At 38.7% G+C, this 12,044-nt stretch overlaps 3 protein-coding genes across 3 annotated transcripts in view; 1 reads left to right on the top strand and 2 right to left on the bottom strand.

Annotated features, from left to right (window-relative positions):
- Nucleotides 1–1,018, bottom strand: part of LOC140952944 (uncharacterized) — a 4,376-nt gene extending 3,358 nt beyond the window's left edge. Inside the window, exon 1 of the mRNA XM_073402402.1 lies at nucleotides 886–1,018. Within this exon, the coding sequence (XP_073258503.1) occupies nucleotides 886–1,002 (117 nt within the window). The 5' untranslated portion in view covers nucleotides 1,003–1,018. The remainder of the gene's footprint in view (nucleotides 1–885) is intronic.
- Nucleotides 1,019–1,121: 103 nt separating this feature from the next.
- LOC140952614 (protein-L-isoaspartate(D-aspartate) O-methyltransferase-like) lies at nucleotides 1,122–5,668 on the top strand. Its single transcript, XM_073402047.1, has 3 exons — nucleotides 1,122–1,518; nucleotides 3,714–3,899; nucleotides 4,687–5,668. Exons 1-3 carry the CDS (start codon nucleotides 1,257–1,259, stop codon nucleotides 4,917–4,919), a joined length of 681 nt encoding a protein of 226 aa, XP_073258148.1. The 5' UTR covers nucleotides 1,122–1,256; the 3' UTR covers nucleotides 4,920–5,668.
- A 1,136-nt stretch (nucleotides 5,669–6,804) lies between these two features.
- Nucleotides 6,805–9,983, bottom strand: LOC140952615 (uncharacterized). The gene is made up of 3 exons (XM_073402048.1): nucleotides 9,490–9,983; nucleotides 7,944–8,131; nucleotides 6,805–7,169 (listed from the first exon to the last, which is right to left on the bottom strand). The coding sequence occupies exons 1-3, from the start codon at nucleotides 9,857–9,859 to the stop codon at nucleotides 7,014–7,016; spliced, it is 714 nt and encodes a 237-aa protein (XP_073258149.1). The 5' UTR covers nucleotides 9,860–9,983; the 3' UTR covers nucleotides 6,805–7,013.
- Nucleotides 9,984–12,044: the final 2,061 nt, after the last annotated feature.

Consider the following 12,044-nt stretch of genomic DNA (forward strand, 5'->3'; position numbering starts at 1 on the left):
AACAGCTTAAGTCTGCGTGCCTTGATTTGCAATACTTTCATAGAAGGTCATCCAAATTTCCTGCAGAACATCTTTCTTGGTTGTTGGAATGATTTACTCCCATAATTCTTTCTGCACAGTATTTTGGGTCAGCAGCTTTTATTTAAGCACAAACATCGTCGTGGTGTACCAATTCACGGTCACGTGTATCAAAAACTTCATGTTTTGAGTTGAAGCGTGAGGTCTCTTGGACGGAAAAAAAGGTTCAAGATTGCGATTATGTTTTTGGATCATTGACGGCATTCCAGAGAAGAAAGGAATGGATTTTTGAAAGCAGATGTTGTCAAGTAAATTTTCGTTTACATGTATTTGTGGGATTTTTTTGCCCTTAAACCCTTCCACGAATACAGATTATACTCAGTCTGCATTTTACCCCAGCCTGTGTTTTACTCACAGTCTGCAGTCTGCATTTTACCCCTGGTCCGCAGTCTACAGTCCACAGTCTGCGTTTTACACGGACTGGTTATCGAGTCACTTGAAACTTTCTTCAATCATTACAATTGTCCCACTTTAATGAGATGCACAGTAAAGTTACTTGAGATTTTACTTAGGCCTTCACACCCGCATTTTTGGTTAAGTAAAACTTAGCAGTCTTACTAGCCTAGTGTAAAGACAACCATCATTAGAAAAATATCAAAAGGTGACATTTAATGTCTTTAATGAAGCAGATGTTTCGGTTTTATAACCTAGGGTTATAACCGTTTCTATAATATTTTGGAGGAAAATAAGAAACGTGCTAAATCTGAGAGTTTCTAGTCCCAACAAACCGTTTGCAGATTGAAGACAGCACATTGAAGACAGCACTTTCTCCTCCGTTATTTTAAAACATTTCGTTAAGACACCTACCAGTAATAGTAGCTTGGAACTCTCTTGTCTTATTAATTGTAAAAGTTCGTCAGTGGACATATTTGATACGCCAGGGAATCGCATTTTCACGGCTTCTGTTGTCAACTTCATGGCCATCTTGGATTTCGCGCAGATTGCCTGTGGGGTCCTGGGAATAGGGAGAAGGATGCGTTCAGTCCAGTCCCTCTCGCTGTGATTTTAGGTGGAAAGAGATGTGCCATTTGTGGCGTGTTTTGTTTGTGGTGGTTTATAGCTCGGGTAGTACCATAACAGAACAAGGTTTCTGCAAGGAAAAAGGCTGTTCAGAAGAAAGGGAAAGAGTGACACTAGCTAAATCACAGTCGGAAAGAGAAACAGTTCGTTCATCTGGTATGGAGTGGAGATCCCACGGGAGAGATAACAACGATTTAGTCTCGCAGCTCACGCGAAATAAAATTCTGAAAACTCAGCGAGTTCAGGAGGCAATGAGAAAGGTGGATCGTGGAAATTATTGCGACTTTTCACCGTACTTGGACTCGCCTCAGTCTATTGGTTATGGCGTGACAATTAGCGCGCCCCACATGCATGCACACGCGCTAGAAATGCTGAAGGATCATTTGTTCGAAGGAGCTAAAGCATTGGATGTCGGCTCAGGTATTGCCGAGATACATAGGTAAAAATTTCCACACGGCCGCACGTAAACAGCGAACATGAATATAGATTGAGTAAGAAAATGTGTACAATAAGACGTATGGGGCTGTGAGGAAATTTTACTTGCTTAATGTGACTCATGACACAGAAAGCTCAATATTTTGTGCAGGTTTTACAGGGTACCAAGTGCACAAGTATAATTTCTTGCTGAGAGGGAGTGGCCCTGGAGCCAATGTGGGCTAACTTATAGGGGTATAGAATATTTCCTTGGAAAACTTTACTATTTGAAAGTTTTGCCTCGGTCTCAAAATCTCGGAAGCATTTGAGTTAGTATAATTTCCTGCTGAGGGGGAGTGGCCCTGTAGCCAATGTGGGCAGTAACTTATAGGGGTATAGAATATTTCCTTGAAAAACGTTACTCTTTGAAAATTTTGCCTCGGTCTCAAAATCTTGGAGGCATTTGTGACAGGTCTCAAAGTCTTGTTTTGGGTGATTTTGCATCTCGGAGTCTTACATTTTTTAAAGTCTGGGACGTGAGTTTTTTAAGGGGAGTCTCAAATCAGAGTCTCACAAAGTCTCAAATTTACCATTCTATACCCCTTAAATTAGACCCACCAAAAACTTTCTGTGTTCAAAATTACATATCATAGGTCCTCACTGCTAGCCGGAATTGTTCGTGTGCCACCGTACGTGCTTGGATAATTTGTACTTATTTTTCTTCCAACTAAAGGTAGACATCAACACTTGTCACTCTAAGGTCATGTGGCTTTCATAAACTTAAGAGAGGAGCTACTGAACAACTTTAAAATAAAATTATATTCACCAAAACACTCCTATCTTTCAGACACCTTCCCCTCAGAAAGAGTAACCCCATGCGTCAGAAGTATTAACCAGTGTGTTGGGTTTCAATGATTGTTCCTTGGTTATGGTGCATAGGGTGATCATCACTGACAGTTAACCACTTACAGTCTTTTTTAGCTTGAATGTTTGATTTCCCATTTAAGACCTGATGATGTTACCCAAATGTCATGATATTAATATGTACATGCATGTGGGCATGATTTATTAAAAGACAAAAAGCAAATTCCCTGGAGAACATCACATCATGTCACATAGCCTGAATTCAACCATAGTAATAATATTGTTGTTATACATTGTACTCACTATCTGTCTTCTCATTGGCTAAGAACCTACAGCTAATTTTGGAAATCAGCCAACCTACACTGATTAGTTAGTTATCTGCTAGCAGTGCATGATTGACTAATCTGTAGGTTGTGTGGGCAATGAATGATTTCCAATAACAACATTATTCAGGTTCCTTGCGATGGTGTGTTTGTCGTTATTTTCTTCAAAACAATGTATAATAAAACAATTATTAGATTCAGGTTTTGTGATATCCTAAATAATCAAGGCCTCGGTAAGTGTTATCAGCCTCGGCCTTCGGCTTGGCTGATAACACTTACCTCGACCTTGATTATTCCAGATATCACAAAAACCTCATCCAAGTATTTTTTATTATTTCATACAGACTGAGATGGGCTATTCCAAGAAGCAGCAAGGGGGGAGGCATGGGGAGGGGTTGAGGAGACAGGTTAATGACTTGCCTAAATTTGTTATCTTTAAGGCAGTCAGTCTTCGTACACTAGGCTGCGTCACAGACATGATCTAACTCTGGTTAGTAAAATCTGCAAAGCAGTGCCAAGATACTTGTTTTTGGCCCCCTAAAACATGGCGTGCACTCAAATCCTGGTACACAGGTAGAGCCAGCCCAGAACAAGGATTTTGGCGCTGTTTCAGAGACAGACTAACAAGAGTTCAGGTTTACCTGTGGTACTACTCTACTCCAAATTATGCATTTTTTAACCCTTTAAACCCTAACATCAAACTTCAAATTCTCATTTGTTATCCCTATACATTTTCAATAGAAGTAGTGGGGAGAATTTGATGAAGTATCAATTAGATTCATCTTGTGTGATCATATCCTTAATTCTCATGACCACTCTGTTTTATAAAGCAGTGATATTACAAGGAGAAATTTGATGCTGATCACTCTTAGGGCTTAAAGGGTTAAGACTGCTGTTTTCGTGTTTGTAGATGGGGTCTGTGATGTCGCTATCTTTAAGCTATAAATTTTGTTTTTTTAGTTTTTTTTATTTAATTCTTGGCTTCCTTACAACAACATTCTGATCCCATTTCAGGGAGTGGTTACCTCACTGCCTGCATGGCTGAAATGGTAGGAAAAACTGGGAAGGTAGTTGGCATTGAACACATCCCTGAACTCGTGGAGCAGTCAAAGCAAAACATCAAGCGTGGGAATGCTGATCTTTTGGAGAGTGGTCAGGTTGTTCTTGTGACAGGTGATGGACGACAGGGATATGAGAATGGTAAGTGGAAAGGCAATAGAAAGAGCCAGAACTTTGATATGCTTGGGTGACAAAATGGGAGCAGGGATGGTGCAGTGGTGAGTGCACTCACCTTCCCCACCAATGTGGCTGGGACAGAGTTTGTTGTTGGTTCTCTCCCTTGCTCTTTGAGGTTTATCTCCAGGTACTCCAGTTTTCTTTCCAATTCCACAAGAAATGGTCAAGGAAGAACCAATGACTTTGTGATAGTGCTAGCTTTAAGTTATATCATCTACTGCAGTTAATTTGCATCTCTTATAAATATTATATTTTTGTTGAATATCCATCATTGAAATATTTGTAATTACCAGGTCAGAGCATGTAAGAGGGATATACAGTGCACTTCAGTTCTGAAACATTTTGTCAGAGGTTCAGGATTAGAGAGTTCAGAGAATTTACTGAGTTAGGGGGTTATTATCTTGTGGTTTTCTTTTCATATCTTACATTATTAATTATTTTATTTTTTATTTTTTTTCTCTTTTTCATTCTTTACATACCATTGTTGGATAACTTAGTTTCTTGGTGTTGCAGACGCGCAGCTGTGAGATCACCAAATGAGTTATCACAGTTGCTTGAAGATACACTGAACAATATACCCACAATGCAATACAACAGGTAGCCAACAGTGGCTCCCACAACACCAAGAAAGGACCCCTTTTGGAAGTTTCTTTTTTGTGTCATCATTATTTTGCTGTTTTTGCTACACAATATACATTTTCATTTTTCCAACCAATTCAAGTTTTAAATATAACTTTTGTAAATTTTATAGAAGCTCCTTATGATGCAATACATGTTGGTGCCGCAGCTCATCCCATTCCAGATGCCCTCATAAAACAACTTAAACCTGGCGGCAGGCTGTTTATACCTGTTGGTCCCACCCATGGAGACCAGTGGCTTGAACAAATCGACAAGGATAAAGATGGAAATATAGTACGTCAGAGGCTAATGGGCGTGAGATACGTGCCTCTCACAGACAGAGCACAGCAAATATGGAGGAATTGAAAAATGGTAGATTTTATGAACTGAAGCAACTATCAGGACCATCCTGCTATCTTTTATGGGTGAAAGCCTTTGTTTGGCTTACCCAATCAAAGTATTTATGTAAAGTGACCAGCATTTTGGAACCATTACAAGAACTTGTAATGATAGCTAGAAGAAAGAAGCTTAAAGTATTGAGGAAATAACTTATGGAAAAGTAAGGCCATAAGGCATTAAAAAAAACACACACAAAAAGCTTCAAACTTTATATGTGCAAGCTGGAACAAGGGCACAAAATTATCGGAGGCTTGTGTTATTAACCTTAAGAAAAATGAAAATGGTGAATTTCATTTTTTCCCAACCATTTGATTTAAAGATAACTTAAGTACCAGCAGTGCACTGATATTTAAGTACTATCAGGCAGTGACTTCTTTGGAGAGTATAATAGTAATAAAGACATTATTGACAATAATCTTGTTCAGTTCTTGTGGATACCCATTATGTAAAGGCTGGCTCACATGTACACGTTAGAGGAAATCTACCCTTTGCCTCGTCAAAAAAATTGTGAATAGAGGACATGTATGTGAAAGAAAAAAATTGGAAAGAAACACACCACTTTAGAAAAACAACAACAACTAAGCTAAAGGAGTCTATACCATGTCAGGGGCACCCAACGTAAATTTTCGCAAAACATCTGTTCGGAAGACGATTTGAGATCTAGAATTTTCGGAACATTTTTTGTAAAATTTCTTGCTTGCCTCCCTCTCCTAGGATTTTAGAACATCTAAAATATGGTAAAATTGCCCAATTTTAACGGATTTTTACCGTAAAAAGGTCACCTACATGTAGAATTTTTTTTTCTGGCTGAAATTTTCGAAAAGGTGAGTTTTGCTCCCTAAAATTTTCGGATCACTACACTTTCAGCTAGGAAGTCTGAACAAATGAAAAATTTTTAGGATATAAAAATATGCCTATCCACCGTTTAAATACTAAAATACGTTTAACAATGCTATGTTTAAGTGATTTTGAACCACATTCTTGTTGGGTGCCCCTGACCATGTAGTATGACAGTCTAAGACTATGATTGCACCATCAAGTGGTTAGTGAGTAAACTAAAAGGACAAAATTGTTCATTGGTGCTTAAAAGATTTATTTTTTTACAAATGTCTACATTACAACTTAGTTTTCAAATTATCCCTATAACTGTTACGGTTGCTAGAATCTTTGAAAAAAGGTCAGCAATTAAATGGAAACAAACCTTCATAAAATATGAACTATTGTCATCAAAGAGATAACAATCATGGAGACAGACTATAGTTCTACCAAGGCTGGTTTTTTTCACTTTGTAAGCCTTCTTGATATTGCATTTAGCTGGAAACAATGTCAACAGAGACTTAAGCATTTTTATCAATTCCAAGCTCAAGACTCAAAGCGCAGAAATTTCAAGATAAGGGTACAAATAATGCAAACAAAATGATCGAAAATGCCAATGCAAGCCCACCAATAAACTGCTTTGTCTTATTTTACAGTCTTAATCTACTAGTTGATGTTCTTTTGATAAGATGTACCCAAAAATCACCTGAAAATGAGAATTTGAGACCCATCAAAAACACTTACGAGATTTTGAGATCGGCCAAAATTTTCCAAGACCCACGTTTTTCCAGGTACCATTCTATACCCATATGGCTGCAAGGCTGGGGCTTCATGAAAGTAACGATACAATAAATGTTATTGTATTGTGAGCCTTGTGAATTAATGCTGTGCATGCTTTCAGAGTAAACTAATCTGGGGTTATTATCAGAAAATCAAAACAAGGATGATCAGCAATGTACACTTTGCAGTCTACTGAACACTTTCCAATTTTTATCACCAAGTAAACAGGAACAAGTAATTAATTTTCTTCCGGAACCTACTGTCAAGGACTTTTAATTATGTGAATTAGAAGATTTTTTGAGTTTGCTACTTTCTACTGAAGATTATGGTTGGGTGGCTGTGATAAAGAGCTTTAAAAAAGCTATATGATCATAATTTCAGTCTACAGAATTTATATAGAAGTCTTCAACTGTTGCATTGGACAAACTGGAAACTGTTCTTTAACACTCTTCAATTTCCACACTATCAGTCTTCAGGGAGAAAATATTGACTCGCCCAAGTTCCATCGATGCCATCAACACGAACAACACTATAAAAATCTTGTGAGAGTATGTCTTCATTTGGTTCATCCAGTTGCCTAGCATCGTATGATTTGTCATATTTGATCTCGAGGACATCAATCTATAAATAATCCATACGATATATTCTGCTTATGAATATATATCAATTAAACACCAACGAATACCAGGTGAGCCTTTGCATGAAAAAGTGATAATCTTTACACTGGAAAATAACATGTTATCTTCACATGTGTAAAGATCACCATTATTATGGCCACATGGGTTGGTATATCCTTGGTGTCTATATAATAAATAAAACATTACATGGCCGCCTGGAGATAAAAAATTTCTCTCTTGTTGAACAACATCTCATGCTCACCCATGGAATAATTTTTCTTATCTCTGCACGGCCATGTAATATACTCTGTATATATAACATGCTAAGTCACACATAACAACTAGAATGCATGTAAGCCTAATCCTTGAGTCCTGTGGGGCGGTAAGTATCTAAGTACATTTCTGTCCTTATCATAATTTCAGGAACAAAAAAGATCACAAAAATATTTATTTGGACCATTAGGTTTTTGTGTGATATGAAGAATTATTATGCAGATCCCAGCCGAGGAGGATAACACCTTCCTCAATCCGCATAAGTCTTCACATCAGGTTGTTAATAAATTTATTACTGTATTACATACACTGAGGGGGGTGCAGGGTCTTACAAGGTTAAAGATATCGGCAAAGTCAAATTTGGTCAATGCTTGCTGGTTATAAAGAATTAACCAGAAGATTTAAGCCAATCAGAAAAGGAGAAATATTTTGAATGAATGATACTGTATATTCAAAATGTGATGCTCTTACATTTTACTATGAAATAAATAATATTATCTTTTACCTGTGTTGTTCCCTCTGTTTCTCCTATCATGTCAAATTTTGTTATATGAAGAACTGGTAGCTTTTCCTCATCAAAATGCTTAGAAAAAGCTTCACTAACATCAACTAATGTCTCCCGCATATCACCCATGAAGCAAAGTTCCAACTTCTTTGGACTGTCTTTTTTCTTGAGCACATATCCTGGGGTATCTAAAATGTCAACAGAAGCATGAGGTATCGTCAGAACAGAAATGCTGGGAGGGTTTTTAAAACCATGCAACTGGTAAACAGTTTGCTATTTTTCTGCAAGTTAAAAATTCTCTTGTTATTGTCATTATTTTAATAATATTATCATCAAAATTATTTATCATAACTACTATATAAGTATCAGTTTTAGGAGCAGAGACTATGGGTAGTGCTTTTGTTATTATTTTAGTACTCTTAGAAACTTCCACAACAGTGCTTGACGCTACGGCTAGTCCATTAGTCCCGTACTAGTGAAACTGTCCACACTGGGCTAGTAAAAATGTGCTCCTTCAAGCCCATAGACCAGTTATTTTAGCGGAGAAAACAATTTTTCTACAACTCTATACCCTGGGAAAATATATTTCAAAAATGCATCATCAGTAGTTAGTTTCTAAAGCTTGACAGTATTAAATGTAAGCCAAGTGATGGACATAAAAGAGAGACATTAGCCACAGACAAAATAAGACTTAAATAATATTGGTAGAGGCTTTTTTAGGCAGTCAAAATAGGCAGATGTTTGAGTGTCAATGGGAAGAGGGGGATATTATTTGCAGATGAGAATCAAGGAAGTTAACGTTTTGGGTTACAACAACAATCTGCAAGCTAAAATTCACGACATGAAAAGTGACAGGACAACAATTTTAAGACCGCCTACAAGTTACTTTGAACGGTGCTTTGTTTACTGTATGACGTCACATGTCACAGCTATTGACTGATATTGATTGACAGCCACAAAGATCAGAAATTTCGATTTGTATGGCGTCGAGTTGTGATCGTCTAAGAGCATTTTCTAATTTATTATTAAGCTTATTGCTTGCAGTTGTTTGGTTTCTGACCGATGAGAACTGTGTGTTTGACAAAAAAATTTTACAACAAAATATTTTTTAAACTGGCGAAGGTACATGTAAATTAAGAAATCGATATCGCATAATATTTCTACGCGTTAGGGAGGTTGACAATTAAATTAGCGAAAAAAATGTCCACGTGCTGTAGTTCGCGTCGAGGCCGAACAAAGGTGCACTCGCGTTCGTTGGACAAAAGAAGCTGAGAATAGCACCAGCTGAACCACTGAGAATTTTGAAAATCAACAACAAATCTGCCAAAAAACATATTTCATCACGATACGTAGTTTTCAACTAAAGGCGTAAAATGATTGGCGAGCTTTATGTTCAGTCGCGCGCGTCGCTCCACGCGGTCTGATCACGGACGTGATAGTAAGAGACATTCGAGCGGTTTTCGAAAGAACAAAAGGTAAAAGAAAAAGGTTTTCGCTCACAAAATGCCCCCGAAGATGAAGGCGTTACAATAAAACAGAACATTACCTTCAGTAGGTTCTTCTAAATCTGCCAGAATGCACAAAACAGTCTCGGGTTCTTCCTCATCAACCTCTTCGTCTTCTTCATCTCCTTCGTCCCGTTCTCCAGCCTGGTTCTCTTCTTCTTCGTCATCATCATCATCTGCTTCTTCTTCACCCTCATCTTCATCAGGCGCTTCTCCTTCGTAATCTTCATCTTTATCGTCGTCTTCTTCTTCAAAGTCTTCTTCCTCTTCCTCGTCGTCGCTGGCGCCCTCCTTCGCCGCCACGCGATCACGCGCTTCGACAGCAGCACGTCGCTTTGTTCTCACGTTATTTTCAACATCTTCCGCCTCCTCGTCTTCCTCTTCGCTGGAATGCTTGCGTTTCCTCGGCATTGTTGAATGGAAAAACACCCAGGAAGACAACAAATGCAGCAAAACCGCCTCGCAAACGGCCGCGAAGACGAAAAGAATGAACAATGGCCAGAAGAAATAACCGCGGAAAGAGGACGCGTGGAGGAAATCTCGACAAATTGACACTGGACAAAGGACGCCAAATGGACTACGGGATTAAAAGCTTTGGAGGATAACAAGAGAACGAACAATTAAGCACGTGTTCCACCAAACAAAGGAAGGTGTGACCTTTTTTGTGGTATTCAATTTGAACGTTTATTCTTTAAAAAAAAGTAGCAAAAGAATGGATATTCTTTTTTTGTTTCATTTTTTGTTGTTCAAGATTCTCACTCAAACTACAAGATCAAGAATACACTTCCAAATACAAAGGAATAACAAGCAAGTGCAAGGCCCAAGAGATGTCAATATCAGAGTATAGTGAAAAACGAACTGTGTAGTGAAACGGCGAAACGTACCGGACGTATGGCTGAAAATTTGGCTGAAAACAGACAGGACTTGACAGCTGCGTACCCGAAGGCAGCACCAAGACAATCAACGGCTAGCATTTGACCCCACAAGCTTTGTAGCTCTAACTCTTATTTTTTTTATGTCAAAAGTTATATTATGTTATGTTAGAGCGCCATGAATTTTCAAATGAATCAGTTTTATTAGTTGCTGACAGCTGACCGTGATTCTCTTCACAGTCTTCGTAGCTGTTTCTCTAAATGGTCCTTTCATGAAAATTGTTCGCAAAATTAAAAGAGTATAAGGTTTAATTTACTCTTCCACAGCCATCACTTTAGAAAAGGACAAGAAATAAGATGCAAAAAGAGAAACATGTAAGTGACTTTAACCAAGATGAAACGAAACCTGTGGCAACCTCGTCCTTAGGGCGCTTAGAAAAAAGCACCCTGGGGACGAGGTTGAACCTGTGGCTTAATTTACAGTCAAAACAGGTCAAGCGTACCCCCCAAGATTCTATTAATGAACTGATTATTTGAAAAATGAATCCGTTAGTCGTTCCCGTAACTTGTGTCAAATTCAAATCGGAATTACTGCATGCGAAATGAGCAGTGAATAACAGTTACGAGAGCTTGTCTGTATTTGGTTAGAAGACATTTACATCAAATTCAGGGAAACTAAAGTTTCGTAACTGAATCGCGTGTGAATTCACGGCTCATAACGCATGCAAGAATCATGAAGATCGTGAAATCTACAACTGCCAACTACCCTACGAACAGTGGTTTCTCCAGGGTAACTGCCAACGGACTCAACTTTCGAATAATAAATTCACTGATGGAATTTTGGGGGGTACGCTTGACCTGGCTTCAGGACTATAAGCACCGATCAGGAGCCTGGGTAAAGGGCGCGGCTGCTGTACACAGGATATAGCCTGGATGGATTGATCGATCGATCCGATGCATAGTTGCCGTTTTGAAGCTCAAAAGAGCGAATAAATTCAAGAAATATTTTGATCAGCAGTGCTACGTAGCTTGTTTTGAAACGCTTTGTTAGTCCCGTTGTAAGCTCTCCTAAGACTTCTTACGAAGCCGTGTATGGGTCTAGGGCGTAATAGCGGAAGTTTAGGTTATCCGATCGTAACTTAATTCTATATCAGTGTAAAATTGTAAAGAACTACATACTTGAACTTCTTTTCTAATCTTTTATGTCTGAGCTGAAGTACAAGGTGATTCTTCTTTTTCAGTGGAAGTCTAAGAATAACCTCCACATGCGACCACTTCCCATGAGCGGCGACCACCTATAAATCCAGAGCATTGAACTTTTCCCATTGAAATCACTATATCTGGAACCTTTCGTACACAAACACCTCTCGTAGGCAACTGCGACCACTTATTGAGTGACGGTGTCCATTGCTTTTGTCCTCTTGTATTAAAACGACAACTTAATGGCTTGCATTATGATCTCTATGTTCGTCTTGTATGCACTACACCGCAAATATACAATGCGATGTACTTTTAGCGTCAAATATGAAACTACTCGTCATCGTACTGCATGCAATAAATTATCTTCCAAGATGAAGATGTGTTCGAACGTCTTCTAGGCAGCCCCCACCCCCCTCCTCCCCCTCCCCCTCCCCCTCCCCCTCCCACCTGTGGTTCGACTCTCGTAAGCAACAACCTGCTGAAAGCGACCATCTTCGCATTCTGGGTGGTCGCTCAGTTAACGA

This window comes from Porites lutea, chromosome 11 (genome assembly GCF_958299795.1).
Source record: "Porites lutea chromosome 11, jaPorLute2.1, whole genome shotgun sequence".
NCBI lineage: Eukaryota > Metazoa > Cnidaria > Anthozoa > Scleractinia > Poritidae > Porites > Porites lutea.